Consider the following 27,913-nt stretch of genomic DNA (forward strand, 5'->3'; position numbering starts at 1 on the left):
CCCTGCTCCTATATTCAAATCCCCTAGCTATGAAGGCCAACATGCCATTTGCCTTCTTAACTGCCTGCTGTACCTACATGCCAACTTTCAATGACTGATGTACCATGACACCCAGGTCTCGTTGCACCTCCCCTTTTTCTAATCTGCCACCATTCAGATAATATTCTGCCTTCCTGTTTTTGCCACCAAAGTGGATAACCTCACATTTATCCACATTATACTGCATCTGCCATGCATTTGCCCACTCACCTAACCTGTCCAAGTCACCCTGCAGCCTCTTAGCATCCTCGTCACAGCTCACACCACCACCCAGCTGAGTGTCATCTGCAAACTTGGAGATATTACACTCAATTCCTTCATCTAAATCATTGATGTATATCGTAAATAGCTGGGATCCCAGCACTGAGCCCTGCGGCACCCACTAGTCACTGCCTGCCATTCTGAAAAGGACCCATTTATCCCGACTCTCTGCGAACCAGTTCTCTATCCATGTCAGTACATTACCCCCAATACCATGTGCTTTAATTTTGCACACCAATCTCTTGTGTGGGACCTTGTCAAAAGCCTTTTGAAAGTCCAAATATACCACATACACTGGTTCTCCCTTGTCCACTCTATTAGTTACATCCTCAAAAAATTCTAGAAGATTTGTCAAGCATGATTTCCCTTTCATAAATCCATGCTGACTTGGACCGATCCTGTCACTGCTTTCCAAATGCACTGCTACTCATCTTTAATAATTGATTCCAACATTTTCCCCACTACTGATGTCAAGCTAACCAGTCTATAATTCCCCATTTTCTCTCTCCTTTTAAAAAAATGTGGTGTTACATTAGCTACCCTCCAGTCCATAGGAACTGATCCAGAGTCGATAGACTGTTGGAAAATGATCACCAATGCATCCACTATTTCTAGGGCTACTTCCTTAAGTACTCTGGCATGCAGACTATCAGGCCCTGGGGATTTATCGGCCTTCAATCCCATCAATTTCCCTAACACAATTTTAAGCCTAATAAGGATTTCCTTCAGTTCCTCCTTCTCACTAGATCCTCGATCCCCTAGTATTTCCGGAAGGTTATTTGTGTCTTCCTTCGTGAAGATAGACCCAAAGTATTTGTTCAATTGGTCTGCCATTTCTTTGTTCCCAATTATAAATTCACCTGATTCTGACTGCAAGGGACCTACGTTTGTCTTCACTAATCTTTTTCTCTTCACATATCTATAGAAGCTTTTGCAGTCAGTTTTTATGTTCCCAGCAAGCTTCCTCTCATACTCTATTTTCCCCCTCCTAATGAAACCCTTTTTCCTCCTCTGCTAAATTCTAAATTTCTCCCAGTCCTCAGGTTTGCTGCTTTTTCTGGCAAATTTATATGCCTCTTCCTTGGATTTAACACTATCCTTAATTTCCCTTGTTAACCACAGTTGAACCACCTTCCCCGTTTAATTTTTACGCAAGACAGGGATGTACAATTGTTGAAGTTCATCCGTGTGATCTTTAAATGTTTGCCATTGCCTATCCACTGTCAACCCTTTAACTATCTTTCGCCAGTCTATTCTAGCCAATTCACATCTCATACCATCAAAGTTACCTCTCCTTAAGTTCAGGACCCTCGTCTCTGAATTAACTGTGTCACTCTCCATCTTAATAAAGAATTCTACCATTTAATGTTCACACTTCCCCAAGGGGCCTCGCACAACAAGATTGTTAATTAGTCTTTTCTCATTACACATCACCCTGTCTAGGATGGCCAGCCCTCTAGTTGGTTCCTCGACATATTGGTCTAGAAAACCATCCCTAATACACTCCAGGAAATCCTCCTCCACAATATTGCTACCAGTTTGGTTAGCCCAATCTATATGTAGATTAAAGTTGCCCATAATGACTGCTGTACCTTTATTGCACACATCCCTAATTTCTTGTTTGATGCTGTCCCCAATCTCACTACTATTGTTTGGTGGTCTGTACACAACTCCCACTAGCATTCTCTGCCCTTTGGTATTCTGTAGCTCTACCCATACAGATTCCACATCATCCAAGCTAATGTCCTTCCTTACTATTACGTTAATTTCCTCTTTAACCAGCAACGCAACCTGACCTCCCTTTCCTTTCTGTCTATCCTTCCTGAATGTTGAACACCCTTAGATGTTGAGTTCCCAGCCTTGGTCACCCTGGAGCCATGTCTCCGTAATGCCAATTATACCATATTCGTTAAATTCGTCCAATTTATTACAAGGAAGCTTTGAGAGTGTCCTTGAAATGTTTCCTCTGACCAACTGGGGCTCGCTTGCCGTGTAAGAGTTCTGAGTAGATTGCTTGCTTTGGGAGTCTCGTGTCGGGCATGCGTACGATGTGGCCCGCTCAACGGAGATGGTCGAGCGCGGTCAGTACTTCAATGCTGGGGATGTTGGCCTGATCGAGAACAGTGACGGTGGTGCATCTATCCTTTCATAAATCTCTTTCATAAATCCATGTTGATTTTGCCCAATCCTATTATTATTTTCTAAGTGCCCTGTTACCACATCCTTAATAATAGATTCTAGCATTTTCCCTACGACTGATGTCAGGCTAACTGGTCTGTAGATCCCCGTTCACTCTCTCCCCCCTTTCTTTAAGAGCGGGGTTACATTAGCTACCTTCCAATCCGCAGGAACCGTTCTAGAATCTATGGAATTTTGGAAGGGAGAAGGGATTAAGAAGACAAAATGGATTAAGAAATGACAGGCATAAATGAAGTGAAAGGAAGGTCAAGATGCTGGCATGAATCTGCAGCAAGTGTTGAATATTCAAGGGAAATGTGTAAAAAATTGAAGAGAAAAAAATAAATAAGTAATTACTTAATGAAAGACCTTTTGAATTATTTAATAGGTGCCGCTAATCCTCCAAAAAGCATCGCTTCTTGGCTTATGTCAAAGGGTCTTGGACGCACAAGAGATGAAACAACAGCCACTATTCCTCATGATATCTATGTGATTGGAACTCAGGAGAACTCACTAGGTGACAAGGAGTGGGTGGATTTCCTGCGAGCTGGGATAAAAGATGTAACAGAACTGGACTTCAAAGTGGTAGGAATTCAAATGCTAGGGAAACAATTTCCCTGATAGCGAAACAAAAATGTGCCATTGATCTAATGAGAAGCTAGGGATGAGTAATTGGCCTTAATTTGCAGCCCCTACTGGTGTGTACGGGCCCGTACGGGCCGCTCAAGTCCCAGGTTTTCGTGCGCGAAACTCGTGCACGAGAACCCGGAACTTGCGATCTGTCAAGGTAGCAATCCCCGGGAAAAGTATTGGGCTATTTGCCCAACTACTGCCCAGTGAATGCCCGTGAAAATATTGCACTTGGCAAAAGGAGGCATAAGGCTTGCTTTTATCAGCATAAGAGTTTAAAAAAACATAAAAGTAAAATTTTATCAAACATTTATAGATTAAAAAACCTGTACAATAAAGTAAGTTTATTTTAAAATATATACATTTATTTTTCAAAAAATTACTTTTTTGTTTTAAATATTTAATTAAATGGCATTTTAATTCATTTTAAATATGTATTATTTGATTTATTTATTTGAAGTGTAGATGTATTTTTGAGGGTATTCTCATTCATGCTCATGGGGTTTCCGTACGGACGGAATCCCCATAAACATAAATGGGGATTCCCTTCTTTTATTGGTTGGGCCGGCCAATGTAATCCCAGGGGTGCTCGCGAACCGCTCGTGCCCATGGGATATGTGGGCCTCGACCCACGGGTACTCGGAGAGACCGAGGACCGTGAATCTCCGTACCTCCCGGACCACCAGGTAAGTGGGCATTTTATTTGCGGATCGGAGGCATTTCCCCGCGGGAAGCCTCTGACCGCAAATTTCGGGTCAATAAAGCATTCTGCCCTCTCACCTACTTATATTGTAAATCGAGATGCAAATAGGATAACAGATGGTGGCAGAGAAATGCAAGCGGATCACAAGTGAAGGCCAACAGAATCACAGGATTATAAGATTACATTAGTGGGTTTCCCTGGGGATTGTATTTTTAAAAAGGGAAGAGTATTCATATTCGATCCAGTGTGATCGGATGGAAGTGCCAGACAGCTGATCCCTAGTGGTCAGGAACCCGAACTGCATAAACAGCTTACGAGTTGGCAATAAATTAACAATCTATGTTCAGAGAGGCCAATGGGATGGCTGCAATAAGAAATAGCTGTTCCATGTTGGCACAGCAGGACGTGAGCTTGAGAGGCATTGCTGGTCGGCCTCCTTAGCCTGGAAAGGCTGAGACCGATACAAAAATGGACAATGTTCCGTTCCCCAATTCTAACATTCACTCAACTTGATGAGGTCAAAATTTGACAAAAATACAATTTTAAAATCAAATCAATACCAAATCATATTCATTTATTTTGATTCTGTTTCTTTTAATTTTGTATGGGGGTGATTGCTTCTGTAAGTCGATGAAATTCCACCCGTTCAGTGCTCTGTCAGTGACTGATTCACTTGTAATTAGATTAATGTACTTGTTCACAAGGAACACAACTGAAACCTTCAATGTGAAGTGTTTCCACCAATCTTCCATCAATTAGGATCACCCCCAAGAATATTTGATATTGTATATTTCAGTTGTATTATTACAGTAATGAATGTATTCCTGATGTTTCAGTAGCGAGAATATTGGTGATATTTTATTGTCAGAGTACTTGAGCTGAAAACCAGTCAGTGCAAAGAGGCAGGAATTTACCTGGAACTAAAGATTAAAGTGTGTCGGAGGCTACCCAGATGTCTCTCTGCACCTTGGATTTTCTAGTGCAATGCTGTGTCACTCATTAATGTGTCTGTATTCTAGGTTGCCACACAATCACTGTGGAGCATTAAAATTGCAGTGTTGATTAAACCAAATCATGAGAATCGCGTCAGTCACGTCAACATCTCCAGTGTGAAAACTGGAATAGCAAATACATTCGGTGAGTAATTGTCATGTTGAAAATGCTCTCAGCAGAAACAGGGAGCTGGATTAGCAACTTTTCAGGTATTAGAATTAGAAGTAACCTGGATTGAAACGGGAAAAGCTGTTCCGTGGCCCAGGACATAATTTCACCACATGTCCATTTCTCAAAATATATTTCCATGTTAAAATGAGATAGATACACCTTGAATTTCTGCAGCTGTTCTTCTGATTTCCCTCTGTAACTTTGGTGGAAGATTGGCAGAGACCACTAAGAAATTGCCTATTACACCATTTCTCTGGTGTTTCTGCAAATCCACTGTAGGAATTCAGAAACAATTCTCGGCAATAGAGGAGCAATGGAGCATAACGGAGGTAGGAAGCCACAAAACATAAGGAGAAGACCAAAGCTGTCAACTATAGGATGTTTTCGAAGAATTCAGATAAAACTCACTGGGGTAGAAATTAATCTGGTCCAGACTCAACGCGGTGCAAGCAGCTCACGCCTAAATGGAGAGGCCCAAGGCTGGCCTGAAATTCAGCCTTGGGCCTCACCCAAATATTCCTGGCGAACCGTGGCGCCTCCACAGGCAGCTCACTCTTCGGGTCTTCGGTAGAGAATCGGCAGCCTGTATTACACCACGAGATTTTCGTTTGGAAAAGGAAATTGGGCATGGGGTAAAACGGGCTGCCGATTTGCTATTGCCTTTTTTTTGCGCTATCGGCGAAGACCAATTTCACCCCCGTAGATTTGAACCTTTATATCTGTCTATTATTACCGGTACCTGTTATTTTTGTCTTACTTGCTACAGCTTTGCCTTGCAGGAAATAAGGGCGCAGTTGGTGTTTCGTTCCTATTTAATGGGACATCTCTGGGTTTTGTCAACTGTCACTTAACATCTGGCAGTGAAAAAGTTCTCAGGTACATGGATTCATTTATTTAAACAACTCATCAAAGTCAGACTATATTTCACACTGACAAAATGCTAAGGTGGGATTTTAACTGAGAAGGGATAATTGCATAACACCAGCCTATAATTTTCTGTCCATTAAAATTAATGGACGGAAAATTCACAGGCGGGGGAGCAACATTTCCTGATAAGTGCTCCTGGCTAGTGGTGGGAACTGCTGATATGGAAAATCTCTCCTCTAATGATTGACTTCCAGCCGAATGAAATGTTTCAGTGCCAACTGAGTAGGTTGAATGTCCATCATATTAAAGGAGAAAATATCTGAAGGCAAGATGTACTTGTTGGCAGCAGAGAAGCTCGTTCTTATTTATCCAGCTTCTCAGATGGAATAGCCATAAAAATAGCATTCATAGTGTATGTCTTAGACTCCAGTGTATGATATGGTGCATACTATAATCCAGTTTTTTCTACACATGACCACCAATACTGCTCACAGTGAAATCTCTCCTAAATCAGTTGTAGCTCAATAGACCTCCATGTCGCTAGGCAATAATTGGTCTTTTCTATTAAATTATGCAGTGTAGGTTTTCAATCCAGAGCTGTGAAGAACTGAGAATGTTGCTCTGATTTTTTTTTAATCAGTAAGAGGAGCACATGAACAGGCCTACATATGAACTGTCATCCAATTTTCCCTCCCTCCCTATGGGGACCACCTGACGTCGAGGCTGACACTCCAGTGCAGTGCTGAGGGAGCACTGCACTGTTGGAGGTGCCACCTTTTGGATGAGACGTTAAACCGAAGCCCCGTCTGCTCTCTCAAGTCGATGTAGAAGATCCCATGGCACTATTTTGAAGAAGAGTAGGGGAGTTATCCCCGATGTCCTGGCCAATATTTATCCCTCAATCAACATAACTAAAAAAAATGGATTATCTGGTCATTATCACACTGCTGTTTGTGGGAGCTTGCTTGTGCGCAAATTGGCTGCCATGTTTCCCACATTACAACAGTGACTATACTTCAAAGTACTTCATTGGCTGTAAAGCACTTTGAGACATCCGGTGGTCGTGAAAGACGCTGTAGAAATCCAAGTCTTTCTTTTCTTTCTTTTAATTCTTTCTGCCTACTGATGTCTGAGACCAAACATTTAGTGAAGTGGAAAGAATAAATGTGTGATGCAGCCTGCAGCACCACTCTGGCCCAATTCCTGATAGGTCTCAGAACAGTCATATTAGGTCAGCTTTATTATCAGTGTAACCTAGTGCTAGGTAATCAGTATGGGGCAGACGTTCAACTCATTGCCACCTGTTTGTCCGGCGTAAAATTGTCAAATTTCACATCGTGATCTGCTGCGCCCAAACTACGCTGGAATTGCACATATTGGCTTGGGCAACTTTTAAGCCGGGAGATTCAACTTGCACCCAAAGTGGGTGTAGAATCGCCAGAGTGATGGCTCTGCGGGCCGGTCCGTGCCGGTGTGAGGCCCGAGCATCAGGCCTCATTTCAATGCCACCAGCGATCCCCGGGCACCGAATTGGCAAGCCCACTGTAGATTGCTGGGCGAGGAGCACGGGAAATCGGCTGGATCCTACACCGAGTGGGCCGGCAAGTCAGGTTGGGGAGGAGGGAGGAGGGAGGACTTTAAATGGGTCGCCAGTGGGCTGGAGTTATTTTGCGAGTCCAGGAGAGAGGGGAATAATAAAACTGAAATTTTTGAGTACAGCAGTCGTTTTGCTGACTTTCCGCCTGTTTTGGCACAAGTTGAATTTCTCAGCCCATGATTCTGAGACTACCTCCTGAGCACCTGTAACTTCAAACTGAGCTGCCTGGCGTTCCTTGGATGCAAACTTTCACTGTTGGTTCTGTTTTAGGCGAAACCAGAACTACTTGGACATACTCCGTTTGTTATCACTGGGAGACAAGCAGCTCAATTCCTTTGATATTGCCCTGCGCTTCACCCATATTTTCTGGTTTGGAGACCTTAACTATCGACTAGATATGGATATCCAGGTATGCCTCACTTTCTTTCTGCTTTATTGAAATCCTTGCTTTAGGAACATAGGAAGTTGAAGGAACAGAACAGGCCAATTCTTTTTTGTTATCCTATTATTCCACTTTCCTGACTTCTTACCATATCCCTCAATCCTCTCATCCTCCAGAAAAGGATTTCCTTGTCTCTTGGGACCATTTATACTATTTGCTAAATGGCCTTCCCTGCCAGTATTAATCAATGGACCCAAGCGTCCACAGGATCTATGCTGCCATTTCAAGTACCACAGAGTGGAGCATACCCCATGCAATAGCTCCAGGCTGGAAACTTTGCCCTAAATCTGGGGAGAGGGTCATTTGCATAGGTGGGTGCATCAGGCATGTCTGGTGGGAAATTTTGGAGCATCATTGTGCTGCCCCAATGGCAGAGAGGAGGCCCTGAAGAAATATCTCCTGTTCTTCTACTCCCAATGGAAGATGTAGGACTGCTCTATGGGTTTGGGGCCTTCTTGCAGGCTCCGATGGAACTCACGCAAGTTGTCAGCTGGTGTGAGTTCTTCTGAGGATGTAAAGAGTCGAATTCCTCCCTTTTTGACAGTGGGTGGAAGGTAAGGGGAAGATCCATCTGTGACCTCCCTCCAGAAAATGGCAGATGTAAACCAGGCGGTGGACCCCTGGTGGAATTGGGTTCAGCCCCAATTTCTATTGCCCGAGCTGGAGATCCGCTGCAATTCTCCTAAGTCCCGATGGGAATTTTCGGGTCCATATGTCTATTACTGACTGTGAAAAATAGCTGGTGCATGGCTGGATGAGACTTGACAATAGATAACATCATACTGGTGGGTCGGGGGATGGCAGGGATTTTGGGACACTCAATACAATGAAGAGAAACTTATAAATCAAATATTTTATCCTTCAGGATATTTTAAGTCATATTGGCAAAAAGGAACTTGAGCCAATGCTGAGTGTTGACCAACTGAACCTGGAGCAAGAGAAAAGAAAGGTGTTCCTGAAATTCTGTGAGTAACTCGCTGATGATTTAAATGTATTAACTTGCCACTTGTTATTTTAAAGTATACAAACTACCTCCAGAGCGTAAATGGCATTTGTACTGTTTCTCTGGGTTTTCCACAGATCTTCCACCAAAGTTATAGCGGCATTTAATAGAAGCCCACCCCCTGCATCCAGAAATTCTACCCATATGTATCTTATTGACAGGTGGTGGTTGCATAGACATAAGAACATAAAAACATAAGCATTAGGAGCAGGAGTAGGCCATACGGCCTCTCGAGCCTGCTCTGATATTCAGTAAGATCATGGCTGTTCTACGACCTAGACTCCACTTTCCCGCCTGATCCCCAAATCCCTTGATTCCTTTAGCGTCCAAAAATCTATCATTCTCGGCCTCGAATACAGGTACAATGTCCCGAATCCAGCTGTCCGAAAACCGGAATCGTCCGAAAACCGGACATTTTTGAGGTGGCCAAGATGGCGACATCGGGCAGCAAGGGATGAGGAAACTGGAAAGAAACAATAAAAAACGCAGTGCCGGGGGGCCGCGGGCTGCAAGAATTGGCGGATGGCGAGGAGTGGAGGAGCGGTGAGAATCAACTGCCGGCGAGGATCGGTGGATCGGCGAGGAGCGGAGGATCGCCGGGCGGTGAGGAGCGCCAACAGCAAGGTCCAAAATCCGGCAAAATACGAAAACTGTCATGGTCTTGGTCCCGAGGTTGCCGGCTTTCAGACGTTGTACCTGTATACTCAACGACTGAACATCCACAGCCCTCTGGGCTAGGAGATTCCAAAGACTCACCACCCCTGAGTGAAGACATTTCTCCTCATCTCAGTCCTAAATGGCTGACCCCTTATTCTGAGATGGTGATCTCTGGTTCTAGACTTCCCAGCCAGAGGAAGCATCCTCCCTGCATCTACCCTGTCAAAATGTTGTATGTTTCAATGAGATCACCTCTCATTCTTCTAAACTCCAGAGAGTATAGGTCCAATCTACTCAATCTCTCCTCATAGGACAACCCTCTCATTCTGGAATCAAGCTAGTGAATCTAGAGAAATATTTTGTTGACCAGTAGTGGTGTTTTAAGGAATGATTCCTAGCAGCAAAGGGTAGTTTATGCACTGAATAGTAAAATTCATTTTTTTCCAGCGAGAAACCTATATGAAGTGCCAAAACCCTTAAAATTGAAAAAAAACGTATGGAAAAATGTGGTAAATCAGAAAATTGTGGTTATATGAAACTAGTTTAGATTCTAAAAGCCTGTTGATTTTAGGAGGAATGAAAAACTGAGGGAATTAAGGAGGTCTACAGTTTTGAGATCTTGGCAAATATGAAAGAGCAGGACATTAGGATTAGTTATTTGTAACACAGTGGGGATGTGGAGGTGGAAGCGGTGTGGGGAAGCAGCTATAGGATGCTTTATGTGGAACCTGGAAGGGATGTAAAGGATAATGCAGAGGAGAATCCTAAGTATAGATAAAGCAGAGCGAGATGAGAAGAGTTGTGAAAGAGGCTAGAAATTATCAGACAAGCTTTTTCTTGTACCCTGTCCAGACATGTAAGATAGGTATTAGCAGAGCGTCCCAGATATGGGAACAGTGTTCAAGGGCGGAATAGATTTGGACTTTATAGAGAGTTAAGAGTTTTGGAGGGAGTGATGGAGACTTCTCATGTTAATTTGTCTCTTACTTTCAGTGGATGCAGCAACTATACAAAGGACACATTTTACTAGTACAAATTTCATTTTTCTTTATGTGTAATATGCAACTTTTATATGAATTTAAGACATGTAGTGATCATTACATAAAAGGAAACATTTGCATAATGTATACTGTTTTACCACATACAGTGAATCTCTCATTGCATGGTGTACTTTGGGCAATGCTTATCTTGTACAGTATAACAATGTTCCTTAATATTGTTAAACTAGATACCATAATTATATAATGAAACAAAAAGAAAAACACTGCATAAGCTGAAAGTCTGCAATAAAAACAGAAAAGACTGGAAATACTCTGGGTCAGACAGCATCTGTAGAGAGAGGAAGGTAGAGTTGACGTTTCAGGTCGATGACCCTTCATCAGATTTATGGTAGGGTGAAGATTTCCAGTGTATGATGGAGGGTCGTAGACCTGAAACATTAACCCTACCATAGTTACATATTGGACAGAGACTCTGCACTTGTGGCATTATGTTCTCAATCTTCTTTTCCGCATGTGGCAGATGAGGAAGAAATCACATTCCCTCCTACCTATCGATATGAACGAAACACCAGAGACATTTACTCATGGCAGAAGCACAAAACCACTGGGGTAAGTGACATCAGGCAATTTATTTTCTGAATTTCCTCCCTTCCATTCTTCTCTCCTGTACCAACACATCATTCACACGGTAAGTCAAAAAGCATGAAAAAAAGGACAACAAAGCAAATGGACAGCATGGGGACAGCTACCCAAATAAGAGTTCCATGCAGCATAAGAAATAAAACAAGTGAGTTTGAAGAACAAATTCAGCTTCAAGATACAATGTAGTAGCCATAACAGAGACCTGGCTTAAAGCTTGGCATGATTTGGAACTAAATATTCCAGTCTATAGGATCTTTAAAAAGGACATGGGAATTGGGAAAGATCGGGGAGTACCAATATTGATAAAACATAATTACAGCAGTAGAAGGAAGGAATTTTAGTAAGCTTGATCAGGCATTGGACCACTATTGGGTAGAGTTAAACAACAGCAAAAGATGCAAGACTCCGGTAGTAATTGCCTACAGACTACCTGATACTAGTGATGTAGTGGTGGGATATATAAATATGGAGATCTGCTAAGCATATAGCAACAGCAGTATGGTTCTAATGGAAGATTGTAATGTTCACATTCAGTGGGAGAAGCAGAACAGGTCAAGTTTTATAGAACAATATGGGGGCAATTTTAATTGACGACAATAAACTGGGCCAGATTGTTAATGGGTAAACCTACCGACAAACAGTGGGAAACATTCAAAGAAGTATTTAGTATGATACAAAACCAATATATACCCCCCAAAAGGCAATGGCTCTACTTGTGTGGTCAACATATGAGGTAAGGGACAGCATTAAGCTAAAAGAAAAGACTTACACAAATGCAAGAACAATAAAAATCCAGACGATTGCAAGAGCTTTAAAAAGCAAAAAAAATTAATAATGGGTGAAAAAAGTGTTGAAATGCACATCAAAGCTAACAGCAAAAGCTTTTGTAAATATATTAAGAGAAAGAGAGCGGTAAAGGGGACTGTCGGCCTAGTAAAGACAGATGTAGGTAAGAGCATAATGGACAATAAGGAAATAGCAGACTTATTAAATGAGTACTTTGTATCTGTTTTCAGAGTAGGAAAAGAGAATAAAATAACAGGGAACCTAAAGATAAGTCAAGGAGAGGTACTATGTAGATTTAATGAGTAAAACAACAGTAATGGATAAAATAATGGGACTTAAGGCAGAAAAGACTCCAGAACCCGATGTTTTCCACCTCAGAGTATTAAAAGAAATAGTCAAGGAAATTGTAGATGCGATAGTTCTAATTTTCCAAAGCTCTTTAGATTCAGGAATTATGCCTTTCAATTGGTAAGTCATAAATATCACTCCATTATTTAAGACAGGAGGGAGGGAGAAACCAGGTAACTACAGATCTATTAGTTTAACATCAGTTGTAGGGATCTTCAGGCTTATTGTTATTCATACCATTACTTTTTGTCTATATTATAGGTAAGAATAAATGTTCCTTCTTGGTGTGATAGGGTCCTGTGGAAATCCTACCCAGAGACATATATTCAATGTACTTCATATGGTGAGTATACCCATTTATTATTGAAACAAATGGTGCCTTTGCAGCTTGGGACAACAAAACAAAGCTAAAAGGAATCCCCACAGCAACCTGGCCACTCCTGCACTGGTGAACAAAGGCACATCACCTACTGAGTTTTGGAAAATACATTGCATCGACTTTCCAAATTTGAGCAGTGCTGCTTCTCGCATCCTTAGAGTCCCACCCAGGTCAGCTGATATTGAGTAAACATTTCACAAACTTGACGACATCCAAGATTTAAAACAAACAAACTATGTAGTCTAGCACAACTGCTGCTTGTCAGAACTTTTTCAGCTGGCACTGAGGTCAATAAAAGTGAGGTTTGTGAACCATTTAAATAATTGTGGGTTATTATCGTGGGGCGTCTGGAACATGAGCAGGAACATCAGCAGGGCCCAGGTACAGCAGAAGAACGGGAAGGTCGGGGCGGATGAGCGGCGAGAGATCGTGGCGGAGGTGTGACGAATGATAGAGGTGGAGAAGTGGCGAGAGATCGAGGCAGAAATGCGAAAGATGATCGGGGCAGAGGACTGGTGAGGAATCGTGGCTGAGATTCGACGAGTGATCGCGGCGGAGGTGCGACAAATGTTTGGTGCGGATGTGCGGTGAGAAATCGTGGCAGAGGTGCAGCGAATGCTTTGTGGCAGTGGAGTGGTGAGAGATCATGGCGGAGATGCGGTAAATGGGGTACGGGGCCCGGAAGAGCTGAGGGCCAGCCCACACTGTGATATGCGTGCGCACTAGGTCTGTGCAGCAGAGCAGGTCTCCAGTTGTCCTGGTCAACCCTTGCCACTAGATAAAGGCCATGTGGTGGCTGATGTGCAACGGTCACCACACGTTAAAAAAATCCACGCACAGGCATCTTCCATCCCTCGAGTTCAGGATTGGAATATCGGGTCCTTCATTGAAACATCTGTGAACTCACTCCTTTTGGTGTGGAAGCAAGTCATCCTCGTTCGAGGGACCGCCTATGATGATGATGATAACTGTGCCTTTTTTTTGCTCCTTGCTTGTTTTCTTGAGTTTCAACAAATATTAATTTCTATTCATTTTCTCTGAATTCACCTGAATTTTTCAGGAGTTTAATCCCCACCCTCCCAATTTTGGTGTAAAAATTAGAATTTGCAAACCTCCCCAAAAAATCCTGTTTTTTAAATTGATAATTAAAACATCTTGAATGATAATTATGCATTTAATAAGAAGCATTCGGGTCACGGAACAAACCTGGAGATCCAATGTTGTCACTTTAAAGCAGAAAAACCTAACAATGAGACAGAAATCACCATATTAAGTGGTACAGTTTGTAAATGCCAATAAATAAGATTTGACACATCAAGGTTGGATTCAGAGTTTGTGCAAAACTGTTAGATGAAGGAATTGACATCTTTAAGATGTGAAATACGTGGGGATTTCTCAGCTCCAAATAAATAGGGGTTAAAAGAAAGCTGACACCATTCAGAATTGGAAAACTAGGGGTAGAACAGGACGTATGAGGGGTAAAAATTGAGCAGGTGTACTTACCAGCCCATTGCCGCTCACTTTGTGCCTGCTGCCATTTTAACAGTGCACACTTTCCAGTGGGCCCAGGCTCCCGCTAGAGGCAGACGGAGTCTCAGTAACGCAATTAGGACCCCAATGCAATATTAACGACAGAAAGCGAAGGTCCCACCCATTGCCCGACCCGTTAGGTAAAACCTAGTAGAATTGGTTTCAGAGGCAGCAGACTATAGGATTCATGGAGGGAATGAGCTCCAGGCACTCAGACCATTGGCACTTCTGTGCACTTGAGCTTTTTGGAGTTCGAGTGATTTGTCAATTTGGACATTGCTTCTTTGTCATAAGAACATAAGAAATAGGAGCAGGAGTAGGCCATTTGGCCCTTCGAGCTTGCTCCACCATTTAATAAGATCATGGCTGAACTGATCATGGGCTCAGGTGCACCTCCCTGCCCGTTCCCCATAACCCTTTACTCCCTTATCGCTCAAAAATCTGTCTATCTTTGCCTTAAATATATTCAATGACCCAGCCTCCACAGCACTCTGGGGCAGAAAATTCCACAGATTTACAACCCTCTGAGAGAAGAAATTTCTCCTCATCATAGTTTTAAATGGGCGACTCCTTATTCTGAAACTATGCCCACTAGTTCTAGATTCCCTCATGAGTGGAAACATCCTCTCTGCATCTACCTTGTCGAGCCCCCTCATTATCTTATATGTTTCAAAAAGATCATCTATCATTCTTCTGAACTCCAATGAGTATAGGCCCAACCTACTCAACCTTTCTTCATAAGTCAAACCCTTCATCTCAGGAATCAACCTAGTGAACCTTCTCTGAACTTCCTCCAAAGCAAGTATATCCCACCTTAAATAAGGAGACCAAAACTGCACGCAGTAATCCAGGTATGGCCTTGCCAATACCCTGTACAGTTGTAGCAGGACTTCTCTGCTTTTATACTCTATCCACCTTGCAATAAAGGCCAACATTCCATTTGCCTTCCTGATTACTTGCTGTACCTGCATACCAACTTTTTGTGTTTCATACACAAGGACCCCCCAGGTCCCTCTGTACTGCAGCATTTTGTATTTTTTCTCCTTTTAAATCATTTCCTTTTTTATTTATCCTGCCAAAGTGGATAACCTCACACTTTCCCACATTATACTCGATCTGCCAGATTGTTGCCCACTCACTTAACCTGACTGTATCCCTTTGCAGATTTTTTGTGTCCTCCTCACAACTTGCTTTCCCACCCATCTTTGTATCATCAGCAAACTTGGCTACATTACACTCGGTTCCTTCATCCAGATCATCATGTGACATGCCTGTAAGGTTGCTTCACTGACATCTGGCCCAATCCACCACTAAAAAGTAGAATGGTCTGCTGCTGTCATTTCTTATGTTCTTATGTTCTGCTAGATGTTCTCCTGAGATCTTTCCTAAGCTGAAAATAGTTGGCAGCTTTTCTATTTCCAGGTCCTAAAGAAAACAAATGCTTGCATTTATATAGTGCCTTTCACGACCACTGGACATCTTAAAGCGCTTTACAGCCAATTAAGTACTTTTTGAAGTGTAGTCACTGTTGTAATGTACTGCACTGGAGTGTGAGCCTAGATTTATGTGCTCAAGTCCATGGGGTGGGATTTGAACCCACAACCTTCAGAGGCGAGTTCTGAAATGGGAGGGAGAACAGCCAGTTGTCGTGGTGCACATTGGTACCAACGACATAGGTAAAAAAAGGGATGAGGTCCTACGAAACGAATTTAAGGAGCTAGGAGCTAAATTAAAAAGTAGGACCTCAAAAGTAGTAATCTCGGGATTGCTACCAGTGCCACGTGATAGTCAGAGTAGGAATTGCAGGATAGCGCAGATGAATACGTGGCTTGAGCAGTGGTGCAGCAGGGAGGGATTCAAATTCCTGGGGCATTGGGACCGGTTCTGGGGGAGGTGGGACCAGTACAAACCAGACGGTCTGCACCTGGGCAGGACCGGAACCAATGTCCTAGGGGGAGTGTTTGCTAGTGCTGTTGGGGAGGATTTAAACTAATATGGCAGGGGGATGGGAACCAATGCAGGGAGACAGAGGGAAACAAAAAGGAGGCAAAAGCAAAAGACAGAAAGGAGATGAGGAAAAGTGGAGGGCGGAGAAACCCAAGGCAAAGAACAAAAAGGGCCACTGTACAGCAAAATTCTAAAAGGACAAAGGGTGTTAAAACAACAAGCCTGAAGGCTTTGTGTCTTAATGCAAGGAGTATCCGCAATAAGGTGGATGAATTAATTGTGCAAATAGATGTTAATAAATATGATGTGATTGGGATTACGGAGACGTGGCTCCAGGATGATCAGGGCTGGGAACTCAACATTCAGGGGTATTCAACATTCAGGAAGGATAGAATAAAAGGAAAAGGAGGTGGGGTAGCATTGCTGGTTAAAGAGGAGATTAATGCAATAGTTAGGAAAGACATTAGCTTGGATGATGTGGAATCTATATGGGTAGAGCTGCAGAACACCAAAGGGCAAAAAACGTTAGTAGGAGTTGTGTACAGACCTCCAAACAGTAATAGGGATGTTGGGGAGGGCATCAAACAGGAAATTAGGGGTGCATGCAATAAAGGTGTAGCAGTTATAATGGGTGACTTTAATATGCACATAGATTGGGCTAGCCAAACTGGAAGCAATACGGTGGAGGAGGATTTCCTGGAGTGCATAAGGGATGGTTTTCTAGACCAATATGTTGAGGAAACAACTAGGGGGGAGGCCATCTTAGACTGGGTGTTGTGTAATGAGAGAGGATTAATTAGCAAACTCATTGTGCGAGGCCCCTTGGGGAAGAGTGACCATAATATGGTGGAATTCTGCATTAGGATGGAGAATGAAACAGTAAATTCAGAGACCATGGTCCAGAACTTAAAGAAGGGTAACTTTGAAGGTATGAGGCGTGAATTGGCTAGGATAGATTGGCGAATGATACTTAGGGGGTTGACTGTGGATGGGCAATGGCAGACATTTAGAGACCGCATGGATGAATTACAACAATTGTACATTCCTGTCTGGCGTAAAAATAAAAAAGGGAAGGTGGCTCAACCGTGGCTATCGAGGGAAATCAGGGATAGTATTAAAGCCAAGGAAGTGGCATACAAATTGGCCAGAAATAGCAGCGAACCTGGGGACTGGGAGAAATTTAGAACTCAGCAGAGGAGGACAAAGGGTTTGATTAGGGCAGGGAAAATGGAGTACGAGAAGAAGCTTGCAGGGAACATTAAGGTGGATTGCAAAAGTTTCTATAGGTATGTAAAGAGAAAAAGGTTAGTAAAGACAAACGTAGGTCCCCTGCAGTCAGAATCAGGGGAAGTCATAACGGGGAACAAAGAAATGGCAGACCAATTGAACAAGTACTTTGGTTCGGTATTCACTAAGGAGGATACAAACAACCTTCCGGATATAAAAGGGGTCAGAGGGTCTAGTAAGGAGGGGGAACTGAAGGAAATCTTTATTAGTCGGGAAATTGTGTTGGGGAAATTGATGGGATTGAAGGCCGATAAATCCCCAGGGCCTGATGGACTGCATCCCAGAGTACTTAAGGAGGTGGCCTTGGAAATAGCGGATGCATTGACAGTCATTTTCCAACATTCCATTGACTCTGGATCAGTTCCTATGGAGTGGAGGGTAGCCAATGTAATCCCACTTTTTAAAAAAGGAGGGAGAGAGAAAACAGGGAATTATAGACCGGTCAGCCTGACCTCAGTAGTGGGTAAAATGATGGAATCAATTATTAAGGATGTCATAGCAGTGCATCTGGAAAATGGTGACATGATAGGTCCAAGTCAGCATGGATTTGTGAAAGGGAAATCATGCTTGACAAATCTTCTGGAATTTTTTGAGGATGTTTCCAGTAAAGTGGACAAAGGAGAACCAGTTGATGTGGTATATTTGGACTTTCAGAAGGCTTTCGACAAGGTCCCACACAAGAGATTAATGTGCAAAGTTAAAGCACATGGGATTGGGGGTAGTGTGCTGACGTGGATTGAGAACTGGTTGTCAGACAGGAAGCAAAGAGTAGGAGTAAACGGTTACTTTTCAGAATGGCAGGCAGTGACTAGTGGGGTGCCGCAAGGTTCTGTGCTGGGGCCCCAGCTGTTTACATTGTACATTAATGATTTAGACGAGGGGATTAAATGCAGTATCTCCAAATTTGCGGATGACACTAAGTTGGGTGGCAGTGTGAGCTGCGAGGAGGATGCTATTAGGCTGCAGAGTGACTTGGATAGGTTAGGTGAGTGGGCAAATGCATGGCAGATGAAGTATAATGTGGATAAATGTGAGGTTATCCACTTTGGTGGTAAAAACAGAGAGACAGACTATTATCTGAATGGTGACAGATTAGGAAAAGGGAAGGTGCAATGAGACCTGGGTGTCATGGTACATCAGTCATTGAAGGTTAGCATGCAGGTACAGCAGGCGGTTAAGAAAGCAAATGGCATGTTGGCCTTCATAGCGAGGGGATTTGAATACAGGGGCAGGGAGGTGTTGCTACAGTTGTACAGGGCCTTGGTGAGGCCACACCTGGAGTATTGTGTACAGTTTTGGTCTCCTAACTTGAGGAAGGACATTCTTGCTATTGAGGGAGTGCAGCGAAGATTCACCAGACTGATTCCCGGGATGGCGGGACTGACCTATCAAGAAAGACTGGATCAACTGGGCTTGTATTCACTGGAGTTCAGAAGAATGAGAGGGGACCTCATAGAAACGTTTAAAATTCTGACGGGTTTAGACAGGTTAGATGCAGGAAGAATGTTCCCAATGTTGGGGAAGTCCAGAACCAGGGGTCACAGTCTGAGGATAAGGGGTAAGCCATTTAGGACCGAGATGAGGAGAAACTTCTTCACCCAGAGAGTGGTGAACCTGTGGAATTCTCTACCACAGAAAGTAGTTGAGGCCAATTCACTAAATATATTCAAAAGGGAGTTAGATGAAGTCCTTACTACTCGGGGGATCAAGGGTTATGGCGAGAAAGCAGGAAGGGGGTACTGAAGTTTCATGTTCGGCCATGAACTCATTGAATGGCGGTGCAGGCTAGAAGGGCTGAATGGCCTGCTCCTGCACCTATTTTCTATGTTTCTATGTTTCTATGCTACCCACTGAGCCACAGCTGACACTTAAGGAGCCTTTGGTTCTGTAAATAATGGTAATCCATTTCCTCCTGGATCAATTACCTTTGTCTTTACACCTGGGCCCTTTCCAAGCTCCTCAGTGGGACACCTGCCTCCTCTCAGCTGTCAAGAGTACTGCTGGGGCCCTATAAAGGCATACTGGGCAGAATTCTTGGGGTGGCCCATGACCTCCTCAGACACTCTCTTTGAACGTAGGAGCGAGGGCAGAAGATTCACTCGCTCCCCTTCACCGGAATTGAAAGCAGCACTTTTCATTTGGTGGAATCCCAGTAGCACTGGCTTCCACCCCCGATTTCAGCCCCTGTTAAGAGCTTTGCCCACTTTCCGCCCTAGCCCAAGATTGGAATTTTGGAGCCAGTGTCACTTTAAACAGACACTAATTTAGGGATGTGATCGACTTACTGGACACAGAACTAAGGGAAATTGGTTTAACTTGATAAAGTGATTTTAGCAACTGTTATAATAAACACAGCATTTGTGGCTGGATATTACTCACTACACTATCGTATGATAAAAACAGAATTCTGCCACATAGTATCTCAGGAGAACCTACAGAGTAACATTTCATTTCCTCCTATTGATGCTCTTTTACTTTTCCCGTAGGCTGCACAGATGACATCATGACCAGCGACCACTCTCCTGTCTTTTCCACATTTGAAATTGGGGTAACGTCGCAGTTTGTGTCCAAAAAAGGTAAAAAGAACCCAAGTGATGCACAGGACATGTTGTACTGAGCAATGGGGAGCTGAACAGATAATAGAAAGAGTGACTTCATTGGAGGATCTGGGTTATACGCTGGTCTTCCATCTCTTGCATCTGGGTACAAATCGCGATCAGAGTGATGGAATGAAAGATGCTGCTGTCTGTGAAATGAATTTGGGACAGTTTCAAAATGGGTGCTAAGTGGGCATGAGTCCACAGAGAAATATTGCTAATTGTTGGTTAAAAATTGTCATTGGCACATCAGAGAGATGTGGGATTATGGAAATGCTACAATGGTGCAATCTGGGGAGGCTTTCTCCAGCTGGTTCATAGTTCAATCAGAGTAAAGGAAGCTTTACTCTTCCCAGTACTTAGTTGCATTAAAAAGGGGCAAGTAAGGTAGCAGGGTGTATAAGGAGATGGATAGAGTACACATCAGAAGAGATTATATTGCTGAATACTCTGTATAGTCCTCACTAGATCAAGGGGAGGTATTATTATGCTTGGAAGAGCAACAGGATGATTCCAGGCATTGGGTATCAAAGTTATGAGGAAAGGTTAAGGAAGTTAGGTTCGTCCTCTCTGAAAAGAGGAGACATTGAGGTCCCATAATTCATTTATTTTCAAGATTGCAAAGGAGTTTACAAAGGTGACACAACATTTAAATAAAAGGGAACACAAGTTAATATTAGGAAGCTATGAGTGACAAGGGAATTCAGTTAGGACTCAAATTACCAAGGGCAGCCATTGAAACATGCATACATAAGTGTTCAAGAGGCTATTCGATTTGTTTATGGAGAGACAAAAAAATGAGTAATATGGTGAGAAAGCTAAGATCAATAAAACAGGGTAAAGCTTGTTGGGCTAAATAATCGTTTACGCTTCCTGATCATCCTTATGTTCTTTTTATTCTACATCTGACCATGATAAGCTTGGCCTAGGAGTATATGATGCTGACACTGTTCCATTATCCATCACCTTGATGAGCACGCACGCACGCACGCACACACACACACACACCAAACTAGAGAGGTAAGTTTTTGAAGGCTAGTATGCATAAGATATGATGATTATATGCTTCTTATTGGTGAGTTTGCATTTGAGGTGATATAGAAATGCAATTTATTGTTGTGGTTGAATTTCTTAAATCCAACTAATTATTTTTACCCCTGTTGTCTGTAGGTCCTTGTAACAGTTCTGGACAGGCCTGCATTGAGTTTGAAATGATAGAGGCCATCGTGAAGACAACATGCAAAACAAAGTTTTTCATTGAATTTCACTCCAGCTGTTTGGAAGGTTTGGGAGCATTTAATACTCATACTTCAGCCAATTTCATGAGACAATGACACCATCAGGGCATCATTTATAAAATGGAAATGATTGTCATGGAGCCTACCTGGTGGCTCAATGGTTCGATGCCCCAGCCAGTGTGGTACTGAACCCTAGAGAAAGGGACTGTCCTAGGTTTCATGCTTGGTTTATGGTAAGCTGTTTGATCGCAATCCAGGAGGCTGTAGATTCACTACAATTGGCCTCACTGCTCCTGGGCAAAGGAGGGAAACATTTCAATCAATGTTCTCACAATGGATTACTTCCCACTCCTGGTTACTGTCCAGTGAACCCTGCTGGAAAACATATGTGAATATTGGGTAAAGACAGGATATGATTCAGGACATCAGCAACGGTCGTACAGCTTTCTGACACCCAATGTCAAAGGCCACAAATGAGGAATGGCAATTTGGATGAGCAGAAGAAAGTTTTGTAGACACAGGGGTGTGAGGCTGTGGAAGGCATGACTGGAGTGCGTGATTGAAGCAGATGCATGTCAACATTTAAAAATTGAGGTTTGATTTGTAGTTGAGGGAAAGGGTGATAAAGGGATATGGGAACAGTCCGTGGAATCAGGACTACTACCCGTGTGGTGGATAAATACCAACGCAGACTGGCTGGGCTTGTTTACATATTGTAATTTCTAGGTAATGCTACGGGGTAATTTTGGTGGCGATGCAGAATGGAAGGTAGCAATTTGGCCACCCATTTATACATCCCAGCTGATTTTCTTTTCCATTGAATTCAATTGGTCGGGGTGTATAATGGGTAGCCGATCCGCTATCACCTGCTTTATGTACCTGCCGAAGTTGAATTTCATTCTCGATGTCACTTTATAAAGGGTCACTTTAATGAAATCCCAAAACTGCCAGCATCTGTGAAGCCAAACAACAGGAGGAGCAAATGCCTTCAGGAGAGGAAGGGAGAATGGGGATAATTATTAGAGAAGGAGGGGCTGAAATTCAGGTACAGCAGAAAGCTGGTGCGCCTATGAGTTTTTACTTGGTTTTACCGCTGGGATCCATGAGGCGGCCTTCCGATCAATTTTCAGCACTTTGACATTTTTTTAAAGTCGGACTGTAAGTCGGTCATAGTGGAAACGGGAGATCGCCAGAAAGGCAGGCTGAGGGGCTGAATTTGGGCCAGGACCAGAATTCCGCCGCTGTCACTCAGCAGTGGAGTGGTGGTGACGTCACAGCGCGTGTGCGTCACCATGCTCTCTCTCCTCCATTAAAGAGGAGAGAATCAGTCATTTTTTATCTTCGGCCACTGGGGCCACCAGGGAGAGTTTCGGCTGGGCCAGCGGCCGGGTCACCAAGAGTGGATGCCAGGCTGCCCATTGGCACCATCTTGCCGGCCGATTGGGAAGTCAGCCTACAAAAATAAATACATGGAGGCCACGGCAGTGGGCCCTCCCTTTGAAGGGCCGCCGTGCAGCCGACGGTACACACTCGGAAAAACCGGGCAGCAATTTTTTGACCTGAATTTCGGCCGGTGCATTCCTCAGGTGAGGGAGAGCGGTGGTGTGCGTTCTGATGACGCGCCTGCAGCGGTCATCAGCATAGGGGCGGAATCGGGCGGAATCGGGTCCAGGCCAAAAAATCCCCGAGCTGAATTTGGGTCGGGTCGGCCAGTTGACCACAAAGCGGCGACCACGGGATTCTGCCGTATGGCCGCCACAAACGGGCAGTGACGGGTCTTTCTGAGACCCTGAATTTCGGCCCCGGAATGTTTTTACGTATAATTCACTCCTCAGAATAATCGGGTTGACAGCATTAAATGTCAGGTGTCACAGATTTATTATTAACAATAATTAAACATAACAGCAGCACTTAGGGCAAAACCTTATGAGTTACAATGTTACAGTTCCGTGCTTGGGTGCTCAGGTTGATCAACAACAACAACCTGTATTTATATACAAGATCAGACCTCAATCGAATTCTAAAGTATCTGTTCCAACACCCACTTTTTAAATACCTTTCTTTTTTTCAATTTTAATGAGCTTCTTTCTTATCAATAACTTTAGGTTTAACGAGTTATTTTCCACAAATCGATACAGCTCTCCTGCATGGTTACACTCATGAACTTGCCTGATTTATGGCCTTTCTCAGACAGGTCTTTTTCTTCAAGTAAGGCTTCACGGCTTTCCTCCTAATAAAGTAAAGGGGCCTTTTCTGCCTGTTCTGTACCTGTGACCATATTGATAGTTTCACTCGTTACTATTCTACCAAGTGAAACTTTCAGTTATAAATCTGTACCACTCCATGCCAATCTCCTTTTTCTGCAAAGCATGATTTAGTCCCTTCTGCAGAAAATATTACCAACTAATTAAAGTTCTCTGCAGTATGCACCAGAATGTCTTTTAATGCCATGGAGGGAGTGCAATGAAGGTTTACCAGACTGAATCCTGGGATGGGGGTATTGTGCTATGAGGAGAGATTGAGGAGACTAGGCCTATATTCTCTAGAGTTTAGAAGAATGAGAGGTGATCTCATTGAAACATACAAAATTCTTACAGGGCTTGACAGGGTAGATGCAGCATGGATGTTTCCTCTGGCTGACAAGTCTAGAACCAGAATAAGGGGTTGGTCATTTACGACTGAGATGAGGAGAGATTTCTTCACTCATATTTTGGTGAATCTTTGGAATTATCTACCCCAGAGGGCTGTGGATGCTCAGTTGTTGAGTATATTCAAGATAGAGATCAATAGATTTTTGGACTATAGGGGAATCAAGGGATATGGGGATAGCGCAGGAAAGTGGAGTTGAGGTAGAAGATCAGCCATGATCTTATTGAATGGCGGAGCAGGCTCGAGGGGCCGAATGACCTACTCCTGCTCCTATTTCTTAATATTTTTATGTTCTTAATGTGGTATATTGTCTAAACTAACTATTGCTTTAAAGTCAGCCTTAATTCAACAGTTCAATGGACACTGCATCTAAATTGACTTATAAAGAGAACACAGTAGCAGGATAAGATTAGCAGAGTTTAACACAGTCTGATTACTCCTCTCTTTACAAGAATCAACAGTGTTAACACGCTTCCATTCATCGCTGCTATTCTGCTGATTTGACAGCATCATTGAGTTCTGGATTTAACATCAATTGAACCAGTCTGTGTCGAATCCTTGCAGTGATATTAAAAGAGCAATTAGTTCTACAAACTCTAACCAACAGGTTTAAACTTCACTATTGTAGGATGTTTGTTTGTCCTAGAGCTTCAATTATTTTTATTTTCTGAAGCAATGACATTTCTAACTGGACAAAAATCATGCTCAAGATCTTTTCAAAGGTGACTCTGCCTTTTAAGTGCAGTTATGGACTGCAGTGACTGAAGTAAAGTCCTGTACGCTATGAATAATCAGCATGTTAATGTGTATATCTGAAATCTCTCTCTCCAGTATTATAAAAAAAGACATCGCAAGTTTAATGATAACAGAAAAATATGTAAATGTTTTAATAATGCCTACTTGCCTAAAATTCACTTTGTTTTTACAGAATTTAAGAAAAGTTTGGATAATGGTACCCAGATCTGTATTAAACATGGATTCCTGAGAGTTGAGTGGTCCTCACATCAGTTGCCAATGGTAGGTCTCAGCCTTAGCCTAATGGAAAATGATCACACAGTGATCAATTACTCTAAACTCCACAAGGCAGCCATTTCATTATGTTTTGATCTGATTGGCGTGAAATGCTATTTGGTTGTTTAACCAAAGTTTCCAGGATATCCCGATAGCTCAGTAAATGCACCGGGGTGCTGCTAAGCTACACGGATTGGTTTCAATCCCTGATCTATGTCGAGTTAACTGATCCCAGCCAGAGCTGTGCTGGAGGCCCACAAATGGCCTTGGTATGCAGACTGGAGAAGGATAAAAGCAGCCAAGATTCTTCCTCCGGATTGATCACCAGTGACCTCGACCAGAAGTATGTGGGCACTTGATTAGGATAGGGAGACGACCCTTCCATTTACCAATTCTAACAGCACAGCTGCTAGCCTGGTCATTTTAGTTCATGAAAGTCAGACGGGAAAGCTCAATTTTTTTGACTGCTACATTTCAAAATAAACTGTGCATGTGCAAGAGTGAACCCATTTAGCATTCAAACACACAAGCACAGATTTATCTCAGAGTTAGACATGCCCAAGTGTATATGGGCTTTATTAAAAATAGTCCACTCCATCTAGTTTTGGACTGGGAAGCAGGTCATAGCCCTAGGTGAGCGTAACATTGGCTTGATTGGGGTGAACCTAGAATTGGGATCTTGTTTTAAAATTGCTGCAGGTTGTGGATTAATAGTTAATTTTGGCAATTTGTGGTTGTAATGTATGCACCTGTGAGTATGCTCACAGGTTGGTAGAGCTGTTGTACCGTTTAAAGTTTCAAAAAGTTTTATTTGTTAATTTGTCGGTTCTAGTGCCCCTTTATTAAGGGGGCACTTGATTTAAAAGTTTTACACAAAATAGTTGTAGAGCTGTTGCGTTGTGAGTGGCTTAGCCAGTCACGTGATGTTCACAAGACTCAATAAAACCCCAGCCAGTTGGGTTCAGGGGATCCACGACGAGACAGGTGGTTGTGAGCCTGGTGGATGAACTGGTAATGTGTGATTGTTAAACCTTTGCTAATAAACCAACGCGTTCTTAATAGCGATGCGTTGCTATGAATTCTTAAGCAAAGAACCCATGAAGCAAATACATTACAGTGGTCATTTAAAAAAATATTGTGGCTGATAATACACTCTCCACATTGTGGGGCACTGATATTTGAGGCCTCTGGAATGCCCATGGTACCCTGTGCACAATAACCAGTCTCTAGAGGTGCAGCCAGCCCTTCAGTTGTGCTTTAAGCCCGCTGAGGCTCCAATTGCCTTAATTGACTGTCTGGGTCAATCAGATAATCACCTACTATTTGATGGAAAGATATGGGGGTAAAATGGCAAAACTCCACTGTGATTGGCCTCTGTGAAGCCAGCTATGGGAACCACTTACTCAACAATAATAACTTGTATTTATATAGCACCTTTAAAGTAGTGAAACGTTCCAAGGCCCTTCACAGGATTATTATGAGACAAAGAATTTGACACTGAACCACAGAAGGAGAAATTAGGGCAGGTGACCAATAGCTTGTTCAAAGAGGTAGGTTTTAAGAAGTGTCTTGAAAGAGGAACGAGAGATAGAGAGGCGAGGAGGTTTAGGCAGGGAATTCCAGAGCTTAAGGCTTAGGCAACAGAAGGCATGGCCACCAATGGTTGAACGATTATAATCAGGGGTGCTCAAGAGGGCAGAATTAGAAGAGCACAGACATCTCAAGCGGTTGTGGGGCTGGAGGAGATTACAAAGATATGGAGGGGCGAGGCCATGGAGGGATTTGAAAACAAGGATGAGAATTTTGAAACCGAGGCGTTGCTTAACCAGGAAGCCAATGTAGGTCAGCAAGCACAGAGGTGATGGATGAGCGGGACTTTGTGCGTGTTAGGACATGGGTAGCCGAGTTTTGGATCACCTCTAGTTTACGTAGGATAGTCTGTGGGAGGCCAGCCAGGACTGCGTTGGAATAGTCAAGCTTAGAGATAACAAAGGCATGGATGAGGGCTTCAGCAGTGGATGAGCTGAGGCAAGAGCGGAGACAGGCGATGTTACAGAGGTGGAAATAGACTGTCTCAGTTATACTGCAGATATGTGATCGAAAGCTCATTTTAGGGTCAAATATGACACCAAGGTTGCGCACAGTGTGGTTCAGCCTCAGACTGAAGTTGGGGAGAGAGATGGAATCAGTGGCTAGGGAGGACTTGCTGAAGGGTACTTTCCAAGCTAATGTCTACATTACATTTAAACACATCTGGGTTTAGGTATATGATGGGTTTGATCCTGTGTAAAGTTACTGCTAAACTGTACCATCAAGGACACCCAAATCAGATATAGCACAAGCTAGATGCAGAGTAAAATTGTGACACTGTTCTGCCAAGTAGACCTGGATCAGATGTGGTTTAGATGCAGAGCAAAATTTCCTTTACTCATTTCTGTTAACTTAACCTCATTAGAATTCAGACTCTCTCCAATTCATCTGAGTCATTTAGAAATTAGTGTGTCCAAACCGATACTTCATATTCTAATTGTGACTTCACCAAAGAATAATTTAACCTTTTGACTTATAAGGAAAGGCTGTTGATAAAGACAGGAACTGAGACAGGCCCAAAGCAAAGTGTGTCCTGAACAATCTATAATTACTGTTTCAACCTCATTGGACTCTTTTTGCAGCTTCTCACTGCTCACTGTTGTTGCTTTCAATAGCTGTCTCCAATTCTGTCTGAGGTTGAGTACCTACAAGACCAGCATCTCCTGCTGACCATAAAATCCACAGATGGATATGAGTCCTACGGTGAGTTATAGCTAAGTTAGCTATCCAAGAGCAGAAGGTTGAGGACAGTTACATAATGTAAATGTGTTATGGGAAAGAGCACACAAAAGATGGCAGGTTAGCAAAATAGAAAGGGATAAAATTATGTATTGCATGTTTGCCGGGGAATAACCAGCTGTGCGCAG

The 27,913-nt window shown here is 43.0% G+C and overlaps 1 protein-coding gene across 1 annotated transcript in view; it reads left to right on the forward strand.

Moving 5' to 3' along the window:
* The window catches only part of LOC139266104 (phosphatidylinositol 3,4,5-trisphosphate 5-phosphatase 2-like), a 120,505-nt gene that overhangs the window by 73,321 nt on the left and 19,271 nt on the right, over positions 1–27,913 (forward strand). The window contains exons 13-23 of the mRNA XM_070883952.1: positions 2,867–3,063; positions 4,831–4,948; positions 5,755–5,851; positions 7,710–7,848; positions 8,747–8,846; positions 11,063–11,151; positions 12,580–12,661; positions 19,948–20,037; positions 21,229–21,342; positions 24,874–24,962; positions 27,662–27,749. Coding sequence (XP_070740053.1) covers positions 2,867–3,063; positions 4,831–4,948; positions 5,755–5,851; positions 7,710–7,848; positions 8,747–8,846; positions 11,063–11,151; positions 12,580–12,661; positions 19,948–20,037; positions 21,229–21,342; positions 24,874–24,962; positions 27,662–27,749 — 1,203 coding nt within the window. The remainder of the gene's footprint in view (positions 1–2,866; positions 3,064–4,830; positions 4,949–5,754; positions 5,852–7,709; positions 7,849–8,746; positions 8,847–11,062; positions 11,152–12,579; positions 12,662–19,947; positions 20,038–21,228; positions 21,343–24,873; positions 24,963–27,661; positions 27,750–27,913) is intronic.

The sequence above is a fragment of the Pristiophorus japonicus genome, chromosome 6, assembly GCF_044704955.1.
Source record: "Pristiophorus japonicus isolate sPriJap1 chromosome 6, sPriJap1.hap1, whole genome shotgun sequence".
Classification (NCBI taxonomy): Eukaryota; Metazoa; Chordata; class Chondrichthyes; family Pristiophoridae; genus Pristiophorus; species Pristiophorus japonicus.